This window comes from Liolophura sinensis, chromosome 10 (assembly GCF_032854445.1).
Source record: "Liolophura sinensis isolate JHLJ2023 chromosome 10, CUHK_Ljap_v2, whole genome shotgun sequence".
NCBI lineage: Eukaryota > Metazoa > Mollusca > Polyplacophora > Chitonida > Chitonidae > Liolophura > Liolophura sinensis.
Window position 1 is genome coordinate 26,694,303 of NC_088304.1, and position 23,257 is coordinate 26,717,559.

The 23,257-nt window shown below is 38.8% G+C and overlaps 1 protein-coding gene across 1 annotated transcript in view; it reads left to right on the forward strand.

Moving 5' to 3' along the window:
- The window catches only part of LOC135477045 (protein hobbit-like), a 116,162-nt gene that overhangs the window by 722 nt on the left and 92,183 nt on the right, over window positions 1–23,257 (forward strand). The window contains exons 2-5 of the mRNA XM_064757196.1: window positions 5,827–5,950; window positions 7,083–7,132; window positions 19,336–19,537; window positions 19,959–20,077. Of these exons, the coding sequence (XP_064613266.1) occupies window positions 5,827–5,950; window positions 7,083–7,132; window positions 19,336–19,537; window positions 19,959–20,077 (495 nt within the window). The remainder of the gene's footprint in view (window positions 1–5,826; window positions 5,951–7,082; window positions 7,133–19,335; window positions 19,538–19,958; window positions 20,078–23,257) is intronic.

Consider the following 23,257-nt stretch of genomic DNA (forward strand, 5'->3'; position numbering starts at 1 on the left):
GAAATGTCCACTATCATTGGATTTCGAAGTTTCGGCAAGATACCTGTTGGGCTGTTTTTGAAAGATGAACTGTTAATAATGTAATCCAGTGTCTATAGGACATTTTGGACTATAAAAATGGTACTTGTTGCTGCCTTGTATGGCGCTTAGGACTGAGAGGTTAGAGCAAGTAAACAGGACTGGTTGGCCTGGTGTCACGATAATGTTACTGTGTTGGGTGTTATGTCTGTGTCTTTGGCATGATACTTCGGTGGCAGCAGCACTTTGGCAGCATGGACTCACCCTGCCACACTGAGAAGACACCATATATGTATGTACTCCTAATTACTCATCATCATATGACGAAGGGGCCTCCGTGGCTCAGTTGGTTAGCGCTCTAGCGCAGCGTAATGACCCAGGAGCCTCTCACCAATGCGGTCGCCGTGAGTTCAAGTCCAGCTCATGCTGGCTTCCTCTCCGGCCGTACGTGGGAAGGTCTGTCAGCAACCTGCGGTTGGTCGTGGGTTTCCCCCGGGCTGTGCCCGGTTTCCACCCACCATAATGCTGGCCGCCGTCATATAAGTGAAATATTCTTGAGTACGGCATAAAACACCAATCAAATGAAATGAAATCATATGACAAAAAAATTGTTAAGTATGATGCTACACCCAAAGCCTACATTCATACTATAAGAGCATTATATTTGTAGGCAATAAAAAAGCAGGAAAACAATAAATTCATGACAGAAGGCTAGTGTGCCATTCCTTAAGTGTGATGGTGTAATAACATTGTAAACTGACATCTCACTTTGAGGTGATGCATAGCGTATCTTCTAGCGCAGCGTTATGACCCAGGAGCCTCTCACCAGTCCGGCCGTAAGTGGGAAGGTCTATCAGCAACCTGCGGATGGTCATGGGTTTCCCCCGAGCTATGCCCGGTTTCCTCAAACCATAATGCTGGCTTCTGTCGTATAAGTGAAATATTCTTGAGTATGGCGTAAAACACCAGTCAAATAAATAAATAAATAGTATGTCTTCAGATTAGGGCGTGGTGGCCCATTCTGTCTTTTAACATTGTATGTATGTTTACGATTCAGTGTGTTGTAAAATGACTCCATTTTGACATGCCATTATGGGAATGGGAATACCACAAATGGTACACCTGTGGTAGAAGTTAGTTTGATGATCTGCATTTGAAATTCCATGCATTTGTGTGCATGCGTGTGTGTAAGTCGACGAGTTATGTATATAACTGTATGGTTACTGCACCGAATCAACCTTTGATAAATGAGGTAAATCCTATGCGGTCGCATATCCAAATCCCATGAGGTAGCATGTCCAGATCATATAAGGTACATGTACATGTAGCATGACCAAAGGTTGCACGCCTGTGGGTAGTGGTGTGTTTCCGCCGGGCGCGATTCTCTCCCACAATAATGCTGGCCGCCATTGTATTTAGTGAAGTATTCCTGAATAGGCTTAAAACACCAATCAAATAAATAAATCCAATGTTACATAACACACCCAAATCTTATGAGGTAGCATGTCCGCATCCAAGGAGGTAGCATGTCCAAATCCAAGGAGGTAGCATGTCTAAATCTGTTTAGGTATCATGTCCAGATCCATTGAAGTGGCACATCCAAATCCATTGAAGTAGCACGTCCAAATCCAGTGAGGTAGCATGTCCATATCCATTGAAGTAGCACATCCAAATCCATGGAGTTAGCAGGTCCAAATCCATGGAAGTACCGCATTCAAATTCAATGAGGTACATGTAGCATTTCCAAACCCATTGAGGTAGCATGTCCTAATAGGTCCCATGTTCAACTTCCTTGAGGTAGCACATCCAAATCCAAGGAGGCAAACATGTCTTAAATCCAATGCAGTTACATGTCCAAGTCATGTACATGTATGCCTAAATGTAATGAGGATGTCTAAATCAATTGAGGTAGCATGTGTAAGTCCTATGAGATACATAACATGTCTAAATCAATTGAGGCAGTGACTCCAAGTCCTATGAGATACATAGCATGTCTGAATCAATTGAGGTAGCGTGTCCAAGTCCTATGAGATACATAACATGTCTAAATCAATTGAGGTAGCATGTGTAAGTCCTATGAGATACATAACATGTCTAAATCAATTGAGGTAGCGAGTCCAAGTCCTATGAGATACATAACATGTCTAAATCAACTGAGGTAGCATATGTAAGTCCTATGAGATACATAACATGTCTAAATCAATTGAGGCAGTGACTCCAAGTCCTGTGAGATACATAACATGTCTAAATCAATTGGGGTAGCATGTGTAAGTCCTATGAGATACATAACATGTCTAAATCAATTGAGGTAGCATGTGTAAGTCCTATGAGATACATAACATGTCTAAATCAATTGAGGTAGCATGTGCAAGTCCTATGAGATACATAACATGTCTAAATCAATTGGGGTAGCATGTGTAAGTCCTATGAGATACATAGCATGTCTGAATCACTTGGGGTAGAATGTCCAAGACCTAAAAGATACATAACATGTCTAAATCAATTGGGGTAGCATGTTCAAGTCTTATGAGATACATAACATGTCTAAATCAATTGGGGTAGAATGTCCAAGAACTAAAAGATACATAACATGTCTAAATCAATTGAGGCAGTGAGTCCAAGTCCTATGAGATACATAGCATGTCTAAATCAATTGGGGTAGCATGTGTAAGCCCTATGAGATACATAACATGTCTAAATTAATTGGGGTAGCATGTGTAAGTCCTATGAGATACATAGCATGTCTGAATCACTTGGGGTAGAATGTCCAAGACCTAAAAGATACATAACATGTCTAAATCAATTGGGGTAGCATGTTCAAGTCTTATGAGATACATAACATGTCTAAATCAATTGGGGTAGCATGTTCAAGTCCTATGAGATACATAACATGTCTAAATCAATTGGAGTAGAATGTCCAAGAACTAAAAGATACATAACATGTCTAAATCAATTGAGGTAGCATGTGTAAGTCCTATGAGATACATAGCATGTCTAAATCAATTGGGGTAGCATGTTCAAGACCTAAAAGATACATAGCATGTCTAAATCAATTGAGGCAGTGAGGCCAAGTCCTATGAGATACATAGCATGTCTAAATCAATTGGGGTAGCGAGTCCAAGTCCTATGAGATACATAACATATCTAAATCAGTTGAGGTAGCATGTGTAAGTCCTATGAGATACATAACATGTCTAAATCAATTGAGGCAGTGAGTCCAAGTCCTATCAAATACATAACATGTCTAAATCAATTGAGGTAGCATGTGTAAGTCCTGTGAGATACATAGCATGTCTAAATCACTTGGGGTAGAATGTCCAAGACCTAAAAGATACATAACATGTCTAAATCAATTGGGGTAGCATGTTCAAGTCTTATGAGATACATAACATGTCTAAATCAATTGGGGTAGAATGTCCAAGAACTAAAAGATACGTAACATGTCTAAATCAATTGAGGTAGCATGTCTAAGTCCTATGAGATACATACATGTCTAAATCAATTGGGGTAGCATGTTCAAGTCTTGTGAGATACATCGCATGTCTAAATCAATTGGGGTAGAATGTCCAAGACCTAAAAGATACATAACATGTCTAAATCAATTGAGGCAGTGAGTCCAAGTCCTATGAGATACATAACATGTCTAAATCAATTGAGGTAGCGAGTCCAAGTCCTATGAGATACATAACATGTCTAAATCAGTTGAGGTAGCATGTGTAAGTCCTATGAGACACATAGCATGTCTAAATCAATTGAGGCAGTGAGTCCAAGTCCTATCAAATACATAACATGTCTAAATCAATTGAGGTAGCATGTGTAAGTCCTATGAGATACATAGCATGTCTGAATCAATTGGGGTAGCATGTTCAAGTCTTATGAGATACATAACATGTCTAAATCAATTGGGGTAGAATGTCCAAGAACTAAAAGATACATAACATGTCTAAATCAATTGAGGTAGTGAGTCCAAGTCCTATGAGATACATAACATGTCTTAATCAATTGGGGTAGCGTGTCCAAGTCCTCTGAGATACATAACATGTCTTAATCAATTGGGGTAGCTTGTGCAAGTCCTATGAGATACATAACATGACGGAGGACGGAATTCCACTGCTCTTTTATCTTGTGCTGCTTGACTGAGACGCCTTACAAAAGGCAAGTAAGCGCCCCGCTCGGGCCTTTATACTGATACGGGTCAACCAGTCGATGCACTATCCCCTTCATGCTGAACGCCCAGCCAGGAAGTTACAACTTCCTCTTTTTAGGTCTTAGGTGTGACTCAACCCAGGTTTGACCCTGGATCTCCTGCTCCTGAAGTGGACGCTCTACAAATGTGCTATTGGGGCAGGGTGGTCTCTACATGATGTAGATTGCTAAAGAAAATAATGTAGACAGAGCAAATGAGGAACCTTATCTAAAGTCTGCCTAGATCTAGGTTGCATTTATTACCTATGTGCATGGGGCTGATGATATACCTCTGTTGGTTTATAGTGGATTCGCTAAAATCCCTGTGCTCAGTAGGTGTAGTACTGTATGTAGGCTGTCATAGCGGATGTCCTGCTGTGCTGTAGGCCTGTGATATGTTGTGTAACAAGTACAAGTATGTAACCAGGGAACCTGATCTTGGGAAGTCGTTACGATTAGGTAGGGTACGATTCATAGGGAAGGTTTGAGTCAATACCCTAATTAAAATTGTACACAAAGGACGGCTTTTTATTTATTGAATACCCTAAAAAAAAATCACATAATTGCTAAATCAACTGTGAATAAAATTAATTATTGTAGATATACCAAGTTATTTTACAATACACTGATTATAGCTCTTTTGTGACAGAGCTTTTGTAAAGTCGATGTCGTAACTTAAAATCTAAAAAAAACTCCCATATAAATGGCTAATACAGTAGTTAAAAGTACATGTTTGAACATCTGATATAAATTCCTGTTGGGGTTGTCACAGGCCAAGTGATGTGGAGTGCTGCGCATAGAGACCATTATTTCTAGTCAGTCACCTAGGTCAGGTGTGCAGAACGTCTGGTATTCAATGACAAACTTGGACAGGAAATTTGTAAATTCCTCTACTCTCAAGCAGTGAGTGTCTGTGGGAACTTGGTGACAGTAAATCTTTAGCATCACTCTTGTGGCCGTTCGCTTCGAGTCTGAACGTTTAGTCGTTACCTCACTCATAGAGAAAGTCGGTAACTATGAAGTGCCAAATCTACACCCATAAAACTGACCCTCATGGTATACACTGTTAGTGGAAAATTCCACTCAAGAGTTAGAAACCAATCAAAGAAATAATAAATTAATGGCAGACTTTTTAGGGACAACCTATTCTATAGCTAGATTTCATGCGCTGAATTGTTTTTTACCTCTCTTCTGAAATAAATATGGTGATATTGTTTGTTGTCTTTTCTTTTAACCTGTGGGGCCCTTTTCTGTTATTAATCTATGGGGCCCTTTTCTGTTATTACTCTATGGGGCCCTTTTCTGTTGTTACTCTATGGGGCCCTTTTCTGTTGTTACTCTATGGGGCCCTTTTCTGTTATTACTCTATGGGGCCCTTTTCTGTTGTTACTCTATGGGGCCCTTTTCTGTTATTACTCTGTGGGGCCCTTTTCTGTTATGATTTGATTTGTGTTTTACGCCTTACTCAAGAATATTTCGCTTATACGAAGGCAGCCAGCATTATCCTGGGAGGAAACAGGGCAAAGCCGAAAACCGAAAAAATAGCTTTTGAAAAAAAAAATCATTTGATTGTGAGGTGGTTACAGCATGTTTTGGTTTTTCTCTCCCTTTGTATCAATCTAGATTACTGGCGTGGCTCATACAATGGCAATTGTCCAAACGTCTGAAGATTGGGGTCAAGATCGGTAAAGTAGGTTTCTTCAGCCTCAGAAATGTCCAGATCATCTTCAGGAATGGATTGTCTGTGGTAAGAGCACACTGTTTTTTTTTTAAATAATTTTTGGTCACTCAGTATCATCATCAAAATATTAAGTTTGTCAAAGAGCACCTTCAGTTGTGGTGTATGTGTTTTACAGGCAGGGTGAATTTTTTTTTAATGTCAGAGGAGAGTACAGAAATAAAACTGAAAAATCACATAATTTGTAAGAAATGTCGACTGTCTGATCAATTGTTCCTGTTAAACACATACGTGTGTTTATGTGTTTGAAAAGCCTTAAAAAAAAAGAAAATCATAAATCATTTTGATCAAACCAAAGTAAAAAGGTGGATTTTCAGTTATGTCTTTATTCCACTTTTGGATTTTTTAGTGTCTCCTCACCCGCAAAACATAATATAAAATTGGAGTCATCTTGTAGCCTTAAATACTATATTGGCCATTATTGGCCATCACTTTTCCAGGAAAGCATTGGTCTTGCTGAATCCCAACTCTAAGGTCCAGAGTTTTGTAGCACTTGTAATTGTTGGCAAACATCAGCTTGGTTTTAAGCAGAAAACATGATTGTAGTTTTGTGAGTTGAAGTCCAGCTCATGTTGGCTACCTCTCTGGTTGTGTGTGGGAAGGTCTGTCAGCTAGTTGTGTATGGTTGTGGGTTTCCCCCAGGCTCTGCTGGGTTTCCTCCCACTATTATGTTGGCTGCAGTCATATAGAGAAAAGTTTTCTAGTGGCGGGTGAACCACCAATCAAAGAAATAAGTTAATCACAGAACCCTGTTTTCTGGCTCCTACGAACCGAACTACCAATATTCAAAGTTCTTGAACACCAATCAGATAAATCAATATATTTTAGTCATGAGAGATCCTTATCACAACCCATCAGAAATTTAAAAAAAAAAAAAGGATTTTACTTCAAATGTGCTTCAGATTTAGAACAGTTTGGCATATTTTCATATTATTCGCCCGAATGACTTTAAACAGTGGTTGTTTTACCCAAGAAACTCTGGTGTCCTCCAAGTAGAAAACAACCGCTAATGTACACATGTAAGTGAAAAAAATTGTGTATGTGTTAAACGATATTCAAATAGGCAAGTATATAGTTTCAAGTAACGTAATATTTAATTTTGCTGTATTAATTTACCTTTTTCATTTTTACCTTTTATCAGGAGATTGACCAGGTGTGGTTATCCAGCTGTTATGTGAATCAAGATGTCAGGTAAGTCATCAACCAATAATCGTTAGGTTTTCACTTTCTGAGCAAGTGTGTCATTATCAAACATTTTGAGCTGCAGAAGAGAATGAGTGTGATCTGCACACGTATTTATAAATTCAAACTTCCCACAGCAGTGATTATGTCATTGGTGTGTTATTAGGACACCTGAAGTTTGTTTCAGGAGTGGGAAGGTGTTGGAGTGCGATAGCATGACTGTAATAGGGAAGTTTTGAGTTCAATCTCTTATGGGGTTAAAGGTGAAAACAGTCTTATTCTAGCTAGTAATGTGTGAAAAATTGATTTTTCTGATCACACGTCTCACTGTTTTCAAAGGCACAGTTGACCTATTTTTACGTAAGAAGCTTCTCAAGTTAACAAACATTCCATTAGTAAGGTGGTTAGGAACCAGGAAGATCCAGGTATTTTTTGCAGGTCTCTTTTTTTTTTGAGAATCATAAACATCAGCCTTTATACTTTTTACAGAAAACATTTTTTTTATTTCTATAAACATTTTGCTGCTTTAAGTGCATTTGCAATAATCCAAAAGCACTTGGTGTTAATTACCTATGGCTGTTAAACAAATAATGATTTTCACAAATTAAACTCGTTATAATTAGTGAAGTTTATGACATGTGACATGATGTCCCTGTATTCATATTCCTTGCATGATTTCTGTAGAATATGTTTCAAAGCACCTGTTAAGTAGGTGGATATGTGCATGGAAATTAAAACAAAGTTAACAAATGACAAGTGTCAGGTGGTATGCAGATCCAAGAAATGCATTTTTTGGAGTTAAAGGGCCTATTTTTTTAATTGATTTGCACTCCATATTGGTAGAAACCTTTGAAGTGAAAGTCAACGACTGCACAAATAGAATAGCACTGTAAACTGCTGGATTGTCACAAAATCATCTGAAACTGAACAATGAAAATGAAGGAATCTAGAAATTTCATCGAGCCTGAAGCTGATCAGAAATCAGGCCCTAGTTGATAATACTTTTTTCTTCAGAAATTAAAGTCACAAATGTACACAACTGCATGGTGATTGCCTTTGATTTTCCTTGTCAGTTAGTCACTGTGAGTTCAAGTCCAGCTCATGCTGGCTCCCTCTCTGGTCGTATGTGGGAAGGTCTGTCAGCAGCCCGCGGATGGCCATGGGTTTCCCCCGGGCTCTGCCCTGTTTCCTCCCACCCAAATGCTGGCTGCCGTTGTATAAGTGAAATATTCTTGAGTAAGGTGTAAAACACCAATCAAATAGATAAATAATCCTTGTCAGTTACGTGAATGCAGTAATCTTCTGCATAGAAAGTCTATCACTATCCCCTTTTATCCTGTATCTAGTGAATAAAAGAATTTGACACCTGTTAATTGGAGAATACAGGCCTTATGCTGATTGTTTGATAGCCAGGGCTGCAGGATTATAGTAGATGGGAGTATATGATCATGGGTAATTGATTTAAGGACTGGTGGTTTGACAAGCAGGGATTTACATTGTGTTCATTACCATCTATGGGGCGGATTTGCTGTACATGTTGCTGTGTTTAGAGGCAGTCAATAAAGCGGCGTATTTATTTTCATGCCTAATTAAGCAGGTGCTAATATGTGCTAAATTGTCAAATCTCCGTTGTTTGTGTCAAATTTGTGTTTGCACTTGAAATATACTAGTGTTATACTGGTAACAGGTTAAAGATTGAATGAATGAATGAAGGAATGAATGGAGGAATGAATGAAGGAATGAATGGAGGAATGAATGAAGGAATGAATGAATGAATGAATGAATGAATGAATATAGCGTAGTGTAATCTTCAGCATGCAGTAATTTGCAGCCAAGTTGTGCTGAAAACATATTTAATCCTGGAGAGATTGAATGAGTTTTGATGTGATAATGGGAACATTCAGAATCAAACAAAATGGACAAAAAATTAGAAAATATTACTTCCTAGGTGCAGAAATTTACTCATATTTCGACGATCTCACCCGGCTTTCCAAACATACCATAAAACCCCTTTCAAGGATGGTCAGAAACCTCAAAGTCAGTCATTATGGGCAACTTACATGTATATGTAAGTTATGGTGTAGATCGGGTCAAACCCGCATCAGGCCATACCAAAAAGTTTAAATGTGGTGCTCGGTGCTCAGCACTGTGAGTTTAGAGCAAGGACACAGGGCTGTTACTTCAGTGGTGGCAATTTTTCTTTTGCCCTTTACCCCAGATTTTCTGAAGATCTTGACATGTTTTGAACTATAAAAGATGTAATGTCATGATTATCAGAGATAAATACACTGAAATGACGTGATCTTGGCACGCGAAGATACTGTTGAAGTACATGTATGATGAAAACTGCATGTAAAACTACATGAGGGCACAAGCGTAAATGATTGGATGAATTCCTCCATTGCAAAGGGGAATATACTTTGCATTTGTGTCCTACATGTGTTTCCCATGAAACTCTTGTAAATGTATTAAGATTGTAATAACCAGCAAAACGTAATGGACTGATGCTCTAATCCCAAGGCCACGATATAGGCCAAATTAGCATCCATGATCCAAATCTGTGCATGTATAACTTGTTACCTCTAAGTTGCAGAGAGAGTGAAAAAGGGAGAGACAGCCAGACAAACAATGACAATAACATTTACCGCCTTGAGAGAAATACATGTGATAATCATGCTGAAAACACAGAGCACATTACATCCTTCACGAGAAAAATATTTTTCTGGTATTCAACCTTCAATGTGTAACTTTCTGGTTATTATTTAAATTTTGACAGAATAATGATTGTGTGTATTTGAACAAGTTTAAGCAATGTTTTTAGCTGTAAGCCTTCTCAAACTTAAGTATATAGCCTGACGTCGCACATAACGTCTTGTACGACATCTTGTCTTGTTGCATGATGTACATACATGTATGGTAATGTTCATCTTGATTAAATCTGTACTATGATGTCATCCTGCTAAGATCGATTGCTTTGGAACTTCATATTAAAAACAAAAATGTTTCTTCTTTGACGCCATGGCATCTGGATGTGAAATATGAAAATGTTGATATCTGACTGAGTGAAATATATCACTTCTATCAGTGAAGGAAATCCTCACATTCCACCTTTATACAAATAAAATAAAATGTTAAACCTCAGGCTGTCAGACAAAATGTTAGGAGGCAGGTGGAAATGCATACATTATATAAGAGCTGACTCCGCTTAAGTGCTGATGTTATCCTCTAAACTCCAGATGCTCCCTCTGTAAGAGATAAATTCACATGTGGTTAACAACTTAAAGAATCAATTCATCGTCAGTGCCATCAGAAACAGTTTCGTAGAAAGTCAAACCTTTAAGCTCTATTTTTTTTTTTTTTTTTTTTTTGACATTTTGATGTTATGTAAATAGGGTCTCTTTGGTCTGACATTTTAAATTTATTTATTTTAGATTTATTGTATTCATATATTTATCAATTTATTTATTTGTGTGGTTTTCTGTGCCATTCTTGTTTTCACTTATGAAATGTAGTTTATAGTGGGAGGAAACTGGCCGGAGCCCGGTGCAAACCCAAGGCCATCTGCAGGCTGCTGGCAGACCTGCCTATGTACTGTCACTGACAACTAAACAAAGGATCAGTCACAACATCCAGGGCAGCATGTTAGCTGTTTAGTTCTCAGGCAATCTTTAACAGTACATTGTGTATGCTCTTCTTGAGTTTCTGTCGGTATTGTATAAGTATGTAGTAATTAAACTGTGGTTTCTTCTTTGATAAATCAAAAACTTGTAAGCGAATACATTTTTTCTGTGTATATGATAAGAATGTCAAGACAATATGGAACATTTTTTTTTTGATATTTTAATTAAATTTGTTGACCATTTTGTTTTCTTTAAAACTTATTCTTTAAAAAGTCACTTTATGTTAACTGTTATCCATTTTTTTGGGTCACATTGCAAGGGTTTTGTTCCTTCAAAGCTATTTTTAGTACAGGATTATCGTAATACTGACTGGAATATCAGCCTTCATTGGAACACCATGCCTTAATGCAGCACCATAGGCCTTATTGGAACACCATATATCATAGAAACACTGTGCCTTATTGGAACACCATCTATCATAGAAACATTGTGCCTTATTGGATCATCATCTTTCACAGAAACATTGTGCCTTATTGGAACACCATCTATCCTAGAAACATTTTGCCTTATTGGATCATCATCTTTCATAGAAACATTGTGCCTTATTGGAACACCATCTATTATGGAAACACCGTGCCTTATTGGAACACCATCTGTCATAGAACGTTGTGCCTTATTGGAACACCATCTATGATAGAAACGTTGTGCCTTATTGGAACACCATCTATGATAGAAACATTGTGCCTTATTGGAACATCATCTATCACAGGAACACTGTGCCTTATTGGAACACCATCTGTCATAGAAACACCATTCCTTATTGGAACAGCATCTATCATAGAAACATTGTGCCTTATTGGAACACCATCTGTCATAGAAACACTGTACCCTGTTGGAACATCATCTATCATAGAAATATTTTGCCTTATTGGATCATCATCTTTCATAGAAACATTGTGCCTTATTGGAACACCATCTATCATAGAAACACTGTGCCTTATTGGAACACCATCTATCATAGAAACACTGTGCCTTGTTGGAACACCATCTGTCATAGAAACACCGTGCCTTATTGGAACACCATCTGTCGTAGAAACACCGTGCCTTATTGGAACACCATCTGTTGTAGAAACACCGTGCCTTATTGGAACACCATCTATCGGAGAAACACTGTGCCTTATTGAAACCATCTATCATAGAAACACCGTGCCTTATTGGAACACCATCTATCATAGAAACACCGTGCCTTATTGGAATACCATGCAGCATTGGCGCCCCATGCCCTTTTTAAAACACCTTGTATGACTTAACTATTTTGACTCTGAATACCATGCATGTGTTTGTGGAATGCCATGACTAACTTGAACACCATACATCACCCTTTATTGGAGTATCATGCCTTATTGGAACACCCTACATCACCCTTGGCTGGAGTATCATGCCTTATTGGAACACCCTACATCACCCCTGGCTGGAGTATCATGCCTTATTGCAACACCATGCTTCACAAGAACACCGGCCATCACTGGAACACCATGCTTTGAAAACGGAATGCCATGATGCATCACTGGAAGAACATGCCGTAGAACACCATGTATCATAGGAATGCCATGCCTCCACAACCTGTGAACTAACATGATACGTGTAGATGACGTATATACTGAAATCATTCATTTGCCTAGAATATTCCTTGCATCTTTCCAACATCATTAAAAACTGTTGACTGCTTCTCTTTCCATGGTTCCATTCTAATTTTCTCACTTTTTATATTATACATTCTTAATTCTTTTGTAGTTTGTGTTGAGCGTTGTTTTAGGAATTGGCCTTTTCGATTATTGACCTGGAACATCTGTTTTGGTGTACGAATGATATTTGTGTATGAATGTCTACTTTGACATTTGGACTCACAGTTCACCGCGTCAAGTCGGGGATGCTGGTATGGTGATAAACTGAAAAACTGTTTAGGTTGTATTTATATAACACCGCATCATGCTATTTACCTGCAGCAGACACCTGCCAATGTTGTATGTAATTACATGTAATTCGTTTAGGCTTTTAGGCTTCCCAAAATCCTTGTTAGCACTTTTATTGGTCAGATTGTTTACCTGTCAGGTTTTTACTGGATGTTAAGGAACAATGTTGGACAGTTAGCTGTAAAAACAAACTGTTCCTTTGATCATCAGAAAGTTATATGTCAAAGAATCAAAGCACAATCAGCTTAATTGTAGCAGAAAGATAGTCATAAAATTGTCGGTGGAATTGAGTTGAAAAGAAAGTATAAAACAGCAGGAAGATATGAAAACGTAAAAATGGAAGGAAATTCAAGACAATTAGACATCAAAAACCAAAAGAAAATATACTGTAGCCATGTAGGTAGAAAGAGGCGTTGTTAGAAGTTTTTATTGCTTTATTTTTGTCATTGTTTATTACTCTGATGATCTGCTCTAAGGAATCGTAGCTACCTGTTGTAGAATCGCTAAATACACGTGCTGTATGTATTGTGTGAATACCACTCTGTCATGTCTAGTAACGCGAGACGTTTCATAATATCAGAACCGTGCATCCTATTTTTAGCCGCGCAGGTGCAGAGGAATATTTGGGACCTGTGATAAATTCAGTACTGTACTTAAGGCCGTGTTGTGTGGTTTGGGTGACGCAAATATTTTTATTAGTTGTTTGTTTGCTCATGATATTTTAAAGATGGCGTCATCTTGTAGCAGGCAGTGTCTCCTGTAGCAATATCTCCTAGTAGTATGTCGACTGATACTGCGTTAAGCAACAATCAAATAAATAAATAAATAAATAAATAAATAAATAAACATAAAGGTTATTGCATTTGGACATATTCCATAATATTATGCTTACATGTGTGTATCTTATAAGTTAATTGAATGTAGGGGTATCGCTATGTGCTCCAGTATTTAATTCAGTCCAAGTCTGCATTGCTAACGGGTGCATTATGGAGTGTGTTGTTCTCATGCAGGTTGCCATTTGGATTGGGAGCACAGACAAGCCACTAATTTATTTTGGATGACAATGAGTGCACAGTAATTGGATTGATATTGGTGGACAGGTCTACTGAGCAATTACATGCAGTTGTAATTAATAATATGCTCTTACCTTCATTGACTTCTTTGAAGCCCAGTGTTTGGTGAACGAGCTTTAGTTTATACTACTGTGGCAGTTTATGCTAGTATTAAAGGCAAAGAACACACTAGCATGAAGTACATGTCAGAAGAAAGACCATTAAATATTGTCCTAGGAAGTAGTTTGATTTATTTTTTAGAGTATTTTTTGACCCAGTAAAATATATTTAAAACTTCAGATTCTACTGTGGCCTTGTCTGACCAGTGATGCCACTTTAGATTTTCGCCACTTGACAAAAATGCATCGCTATAGTTCATCATTCAGAATGCATCTTCATTTAAAGATGTGAATGCATTCAACGAATGGACCTGGAAATGAACTATTCCAAGCCAGAACTACTGCCGTGTCATCACTGATACCCTCTGGGCCCCAACAGACCAATATAGAATCTTATGTTTTAAATGCATTTTTTCCCTGGTAGGTGTGTAATGATCTTTCATCTGATAAACATTTTAGTGTTTTCTTTGGCTTTAGGACAATAACTTACTCACACTAGAAGCAAAAAAAAAAATCATGATCAAATTTGCAATAGCTGCAAAATCCTGTAAAAAGCCCACACTTTCATGTTGTCTTACATCAAGGACACTTGCTAAGGGAGTCAGCTAGACCTTTGTTATAGTTGAAGGTAAGATGTCAAAAAGTTGGCTGACCAATGGACGGATAGACAGCTTAGCTAAGTTTTTTTCGAGAAATCTCACTTAAATCCTGTAGACATACTTATGATTTCTAGATATTGAATTAATTGGAAATCAGAGAATGTACTGGCTGGCTGTAGGGACCCCTAACTTCACCATTTGACTAAGTGACCCTAGCAGTCAGTGAGAGCAGTATTTATCATGCAGGTTTGCAGTAATTTAATCTTACGACATGTCAATAAACAATGGACTTTTTCATGATTTTTACAACAGCTGTTGCTAAATGCTGTCATTGTTCAGGTACCATGCTTGTGTGAAAACATGATCTTAGGTCCTCCAAAATAATGCACTCATTGCCAGTGTAAACCCCAGTTTACCCTTTACCAAGGGTTGTGTTTTTGCCTGGGTACAAGTAGCGTTTAATCTGCAAAATGAAGATGAATACTGTTAGGCTGTGGGAGAAATTTTTTCCAGACATTTCAGTCTGCAGAAATCAAGGCTCATAGATTTGAATTAGACGTCGTTACTGTTACGCGTAAATTAGACGTAATATTGGCTGAGAATGAGGTGGAGAAATTAAGCTGCCGGGTCGAGTGCAATACTCGATACGAAGGTAGTGTCGCACGGCGAGGAGTAAGACAAAATTTATGAGGGCACTCGTGACATAAAATCAATATAGCTCAATCTGCGGAGGGCATGCGTTTTCATCTCCTACTTGCTGCTTGTGCGGCCGCGTATTGGCTCAACGCCGCACGCCACCGAATGTCTTAAAAGATGTACATAGTGACATATCGCCCTCATTAAGCTACATCCATATGGTCATTGTGGCTTTCCAACTGACCACTGAATTATGATTCGGCATTTTGTTCTCCTGCTGCATGTGTGCCTCTACACACTCTGCCCTTGACTGTCTTTTTAAGGAACAGTTGGTAAATTAATTGATATTGGAAATTCATTCACGTACTGTAACCACCCGTTACTATAGCCCTCGACTGTTTATCCCCAGCGTATTACAAGTGATGATTTAATTATGCTCAGCTGACTATTATGTGTATTCATATAAGATTTTGGAGCCTTATTTTAATTCATTTTTGTGTATTAAAGGAAAAGAAAATTTAAATATCAAACAAATACCATTGAAAAGAGAATGCATTTCCTTGCAGGTGCATGCCACAAAACAAATTCTAATATGTACCTCAAGTTGATAAATTATAAATAAAGTCAGCACCAAAATCCACTGTGGTCGACTCCATTTTGCCAAAGAACTAGTCCTGAAATCTCTTGTGTTAGGAGGAGAATTGCCGTCGGAAACCGCCAAAGTGCCGTTCGTAAATTTATGGTAGAACTCTTCTTCCCAGAAGGCAGCAAACAGTACAGTTCCTTTTCCGCTTGACGATCGGACAACCAGAATGTTGGACATAGGTTCCGAGTTTACACGAACAAGCCAGAAGTTTTAATGACTCTCATTGGCTGAGAGGCAACACACCCCAGCATAAATTACAGGATGTTAAAAATGGAGGACGTCATGGACTCAGCGATTAATTCACAAAAATACATTTTATTACATTTTAGCCATTGAGAATAATATAATTTTCAATATTTAACATATATTTGGGGGTTTATTATATGTAGTTTTATTTTTCAAAACACTATTCCACTGTCTGGTTTATTACGTAGCAGAATTTAAAAAAAAAATATGTAGCTGAAAATTGAGGTCTCTGTAAACTACTGAAGCTGTGCTGATGTGAAATTTCCAGCCCTCGTCTATCGGTATGTATAAAATAGCTTCTCACTCACTTCTCTTGCACGTAAATATCATGACATACCAGTTTCACCTCCCGACCATAAGCTAATATTACGTATGGTACACAGGTAAACTGAATGTATTCATTGCCAGATTAACACACATCTTATAGATTTTTTTTATAGTGTAAATGTAAATTAAATGTTTTCCATGGAGTATCAAAATGTCCTTTGATATTTAGTTTAAAGTTTAATTTTAAGTTGACTATAGCTAATATATATGACATTTTAATTTTAAGGAGAAGTTTAAAATTAAAATTTAATTATCTAAGTATGCATATATATGGTCTTGCTGCCGTTGATCGGCCATTTAAAAGAAAAGGCAAGACTAGACCAAATGTGTATATGCCTCCATCGTGAAGTTAAAAAAACACTTCGTTCGAAGTTTAAGTATCTAACATGAAGTTTGAAAAGCATAACTTTTCGTTTTGTGATGTTACAGAATTGAGATATCAGAGATATATCGTGCAAACAAAATCACGCACATTGAGAGAGTTGAAAGCGCAGCCATGATGTTGTCAGTTTCATCTTATCAGTCATGAGTAATTTCTATAACTGAGGACGCGTCTGTTTCCGCATGCGTCACCCAAAACCTGATTTGCCTCGCAACCATATTTGCATGAGGTACAGGTGATGCGACATCGTGTTTCGGGCGGCTCTGAGGGCACACACATGTAGGCCATGTCTTTGTAAAAATTCCATATCGGAAGTTGATGTATAGTGTTACTAAATGTGTCAGAGAAAAACATGTGTGACCTGTCAGGTCTGTTTTCACCTCTCTAATCCTAAATAAGGCATTATATTATGTGTTTTTTTTCCCTCTGAAAACTTCTCTCACTAATAACATATATGAAATGAAAAATTTTTTAGGGATGGCATTTAAAAACGTCAGTCAAATAAGTAAATTATTTATAGCTATGTTTATTGTCTGAAGCACAATGCCATGTGTTGTACATTTCATATAGTGCGTATGTTGTAGTTGTCATGATTACATTCTTGCGTTTTATGATTATTTTGTGCGCTCTATCAATAATTAAATCTTTTGTTGTCACAGCTGACTGAACTCAGCTGTAAAGAAATGAGTGTTTGTTGATAGCTCCATGTTCAGTGTTGTAGCAGATATACTGGTTCAATAATTAAATGCATGTGGGCAGAATATGTTTTACAGTTTGTGATGTCTTGATAATTTACTTATCTGCAGCATAATTAATTTGCAGCATTGCAACACGCAGTGTTGTGTGACATAGTTTAAAGCAGCATTGAGATGTCTAGACATGTTACAAATTTATTACCCCTTCAGTTTTCTAGTGTAAATATATTTGGGCCAAGGATCCTCCCACTAATATGGTTGCTGTGAGTTCAAGTCCAGCTCATGCTGTCATGCTGTTGCACATATGTCAGGAAGTTTTAGAAGGCCTGCGAGGAACCTGGTTGTGGGCTTCCTCTGGGCTTTGCCCGGATTCCTACCACCATAATGCTGGCAGCCATCGCAAGTACAATGTATAGATGAAATATTCTTGAGTAAGTTATGGCATAAAACATGTATCAAATAAATATATAATACATTTGGGTCAACCTTGACTGTGCAAATACGTGTGTAACTTCCTCACATGTGCACGTTTACATAAATTTTTGATTTCTGCTGTTATTTAATGCAAGGTATCGAAAACCAGGGTAACAGTATTTACTTGGATCCACAGTGACACATCCTTAGGCCTGTTTCCTGACCCACTTTCCGCACCCACCAGCCCTCCCTCCGCATCCCCTCCCCCTCCATGCCACTGTATAGCTTGCACCTTTCAGGAAGAGAGATTGTTGTTAATGTGGTCTTCCTGAGTGTTATTACATGTTCTTACATGTAGCTGTCTTGTAGCTGTCTTGATGCACAGGTACGCTGCACTGATTAGCCCTACTCACATGCACAGGTGTTGTGTGTTTTCTGCACATGATTGAATGCCACTATTAATAGCCTGTGGGGGTAGTGTTTGTAGTGAATATAGTGATGTGAACCCTCTGTCCCTTACTCCTCCCCCCCCCTCCCCTCCCCCCCCCCCCCCAATCACCACTTTTGCAGAGCTATGACTAGAGTACACACACATTGACCGCCTTTTGCCTGAGGTGTTGTTATACAGATTTGTCTCAATTCTGGGCTAGCTGACTGCTTGACGTCAGCTCTATCTCTGTGATGACACTAGAATTGCATCTGACAAGCTCTTTTAGGGTTAATTTAGCCTGTCATGCCTGGCATTTTATTGAGTTTACATGCCCTAATTCATCAACTTGTAATACATACATGTACATGGTGCTGGCTGGATTACATATATGTGTACATATACAAGTATATATCTTAATTCCTCAACCTTTTTTGCATATAAAAGAGCAACTTTTTGATTTGATTTTGGGGACAAAACTACATTGGTTGGATTGGCCAATTTCATGGCTTCACAAAAAGTGTAATTTTATCGGCCTACACAGAATAATGCTTTCAGAATATGCTTGATTAAATACCATGCAAACATGCGAAAAGTTAGAAGAATTACAGTACGAGTTTTGTATTTATACAATATATGATGTGTGGGAGTACATTATTGTACAATCCTGGGTCGAGTCACACCTAAGAGTTTAAAAGAGGAAGTCGTAACTTCAACATGGAGGGGATAGTGAAACGACTGGTTGACCCGTATCGGTATAATGGCTTGGGCGGGGCGGCTTACTTGCCTTCGGTAAGTCGTCTCAGTGAAGCAGCACTACGTAAAAGTGCGGTAGAAATCCGTCCTGCAACAAGGAGGCCCATTACATACACCCTAAGGATTCCTTTGTCGTCATATGACTGAAAAATTGTTGAGTACGATGTTAAACCCTAAGCACTCACTCGCTTTATTGTACCTGTAACAGTATGCTTTAGTTTTGGGGATAAAACCATGTTGAACCGACAGGCTTGATTGAAGTTTTACGTTCTCATGTACAACAATGTATGACATAACAGGGGACATTTCTCTTTTTGCAGAAAACCTCTGGTGTTGTGTACAGGAGACATGCGCATACAGACTGATGTGGGCATGTCATACAGCTCAGAGCCACCAGACCCTGGTGGTGGAAGCCCTGAACAAACAGGGGAGGCAACTCCTGACACACCAAGACAGCCAGGGGAGACAAGTTCTGTGGCCTCTAGACAGAGAATGTGGCTCAATTTGATTACCTACCTTCAGGTAAGCAGGCCTGTGGCTTTTTGTACATATAGACATCAGGTGAAATCATGGTGATATCAGGTGATATCATTTTGCCTACATTGGCATTTGGTAAATACTACTTGGAGAACACACCACAAAATTCCCTTTATAATTCATGAAACAGTTGTTAATAGCTAAAAATTTCATTAAATATCCATTAATTTTTTTGCTCTCGCATTAAATCGATTTTCTTTTTAATGTGTCATAACAGTGAAATTGTCATTAATAATGAATCCTGTTTAATGAACACACGTTCATTCCCTTTATCAGTGTGGATATTGCCAATAATTTAGTTAAATCATGTTATGATTTAAATCAGTCAGGCAAACAAAGAAAAACAACACTGTTTTGACATAACCACTTTCATATATGTACATCAGCCTTCACCTTTGTGTTGTAGTTCGTTGGCTTTCGAGCAGAGAATGTCACGGTGATTTTACTGAAAACAATGATGGAGGACTGTTTGATACACATGACAGTGCAACAGGTGAACCTGGACATGAGTCTTCACACAGACAGGTAATGTGACAAGTTAATGATAGAGGACTGTTTGATGATACACCTGACAGTGCGACAGGTGAAGCTGGACATGAGTCTTCACACAGACACACCAAGTTAATGATGGAGGACTGTTTAATGATACATCTGACAGTACAACAGGTGAAGCTGGACATGAGTCTTCACACAGACAGGTAATGTGACAAGTTAATGATGGAGGACTGTTTGATACACCTGACAGTGCGACAGGTGAAGCTTTGCATGAGTCTTCACACAGAGAGGTAATGTGGCAAGTTAATGATGGAGGACTGTTTGATGATACACCTGACAGTGCGACAGGTGAAGCTGGACATGAGTCTTCACACAGACACACCAAGTTAATGATGGAGGACTGTTTAATGATACATCTGACAGTAGAACAGGTGCAGCTGGACATGAGTCTTCACACAGACAGGTAATGTGACAAGTTAATGATGGAGGACTGTTTGATACACCTGACAGTGCGACAGGTGAAGCTGGACATGAGTCTTCACACAGAGAGGTAATGTGGCAAGTTAATGATGGAGGACTGTTTGATGATACACCTGACAGTGCGACAGGTGAAGCTGGACATGAGTCTTCACACAGACACACCAAGTTAATGATGGAGGACTGTTTAATGATACACCTGACAGTGCGACAGGTGAAGCTGGACATGAGTCTTCACACAGACAGGTAATGTGACAAGTTAATGATGGAGGACTGTTTGATGACACACCTGACAGTGCAACAGGTGAAGCTGGACATGAGTCTTCACACAGACAGGTAATGTGACAAGTTAATGATAGAGGACTATTTGATACACCTGACAGTGCGACAGGTGAAGCTGGACATGAGTCTTCACACAGACAGGTAATGTGGCAAGTTAATGATGGAGGACTATTTGATACACCTGACAGTGCGACAGGTGAAGCTGGACATGAGTCTTCACACAGACACACCAAGTTAATGATGGAGGACTATTTGATACACCTGACAGTGCAACAGGTGAAGCTGGACATGAGTCTTCACACAAAGAGGAAATGTGACAAGTTAATGATGGAGGACTGTTTGATACACCTGACAGTGCGACAGGTGAAGCTGGACATGAGTCTTCACACAGACAGGTAATGTGGCAAGTTAATGATGGAGGACTGTTTGATGATACACCTGACAGTGCGACAGGTGAAGCTGGACATGAGTCTTCACACAGACAGGTAATGTGACAAGTTAATGATGGAGGACTGTTTGATACACCTGACAGTGCGACAGGTGAAGCTGGACATGAGTCTTCACACAGACAGGTAATGTGGCAAGTTAATGATGGAGGACTGTTTGATGATACACCTGACAGTGCGACAGGTGAAGCTGGATATGAGTATTCACACAGACAGGTAATGTGGCAAGTTAATGATGGAGGACTGTTTGATGATACACCTGACAGTGCAACAGGCAAAGCTGAACATAAGTCTTCACACAGACAGGTAATGTGACAAGTTGATGATAGAGGACTGTTTGATGACACACCTGACAGGGGAAGCTGAACATGAGTCTTCACACAGAGAGGTAATGTGACAAGTTAATGATGGAGGACTGTTTGATGACACACTTGACAGGTGAAGCTGAACATGAGTCTTCACACAGAGAGGTAATGTGACAAGTTAATGATGGAGGACTGTTTGATGACACACCTGACAGGTGAAGCTGGACATGAGTCTTCACACAGAGAGGTAATGTGACAAGTTAATGGTGGAGGACTGTTTGATGACACACCTGACAGGTGAAGCTGGACATGAGTCTTCACACAGAGAGGTAATGTGACAAGTTAATGGTGGAGGACTGTTTGATGATACATCTGACAGTGCGACAGGTGAAGCTGGACATGAGTCTTCACACAGACAGGTAATGTGACAAGTTAATGATGGAGGACTGTTTGATACACCTGACAGTGCGACAGGTGAAGCTGGACATGAGTCTTCACACAGACAGGTAATGTGGCAAGTTAATGATGGAGGACTGTTTGATGACACACCTGACAGGTGAAGCTGGACATGAGTCTTCACACAGAGAGGTAATGTGACAAGTTAATGGTGGAGGACTGTTTGATGATACATCTGACAGTACAACAGGTGAAGCTGGACATGAGTCTTCACACAGAGAGGTAATGTGATAAATTAATGATAGAGGACTATTTGATGACACACCTGACAGTGCAACAGGTGAAGCTTTGCACGAGTCTTCACACAGACAGGTAATGTGACAAGTTAATGATGGAGGACTGTTCGATGACACACCTGACAGTACAATAGGTGAAGCTGGACATGAGTCTTCACACAGAGAGGTAATGTGATAAATTAATGATAGAGGACTATATGATGATACACCTGACAGTACAACAGGTGAAGCTGAACATGAGTCTTCACACAGACAGGTAATGTTACAAGTTAATGATGGAGGACTGTTCGATGACACACCTGACAGTACAATAGGTGAAGCTGGACATGAGTCTTCACACAGAGAGGTAATGTGATAAATTAATGATAGAGGACTATTTGATGACACACCTGACAGTGCAACAGGTGAAGCTTTGCATGAGTCTTCACACAGACAGGTAATGTGACAAGTTAATGATAGAGGACTGTTTGATGACACACCTGATGGTACAATACAGGTGAAGCTGGACATGAGTCTTTACACAGACAGGTAATGTGACAAGTTAATGGTGGAGGACTGCTCAGTTCATCTGAAGTATACATTTTCATATTTTTTTAAAATATGCATTTAACAGGAATTTAAATGTGGGTAGATTTGTAACAGTAATTTCTAGTGTTGAAATGCTTATACGCCATTACTTTGAAACTCTTACATGGTAATGTACAATTGCGTATTTCAATCATGCGTTTTGAATTCCTCTGAATTTATATCAAACATGGGTTTCTTTTTTTTTTTCGGCATGTGAAACGTATCTTTTTTTTATGTGAATCGCATTTTTGTGATGTGTTTTAATCATGATGTGTTTAGAAAGTGTATTCATAGTATGTGTTTATTTACAGTGTATGTGTTCAACATGGCCAGGATTTTCATATAGTTCAGTTTACCAGATATGTATATTACATATTTAACCTCATTGTTCAAACCTGTTAACCAATGTGTGTTTAACCAACTGTGATGCGAATCCAGTTT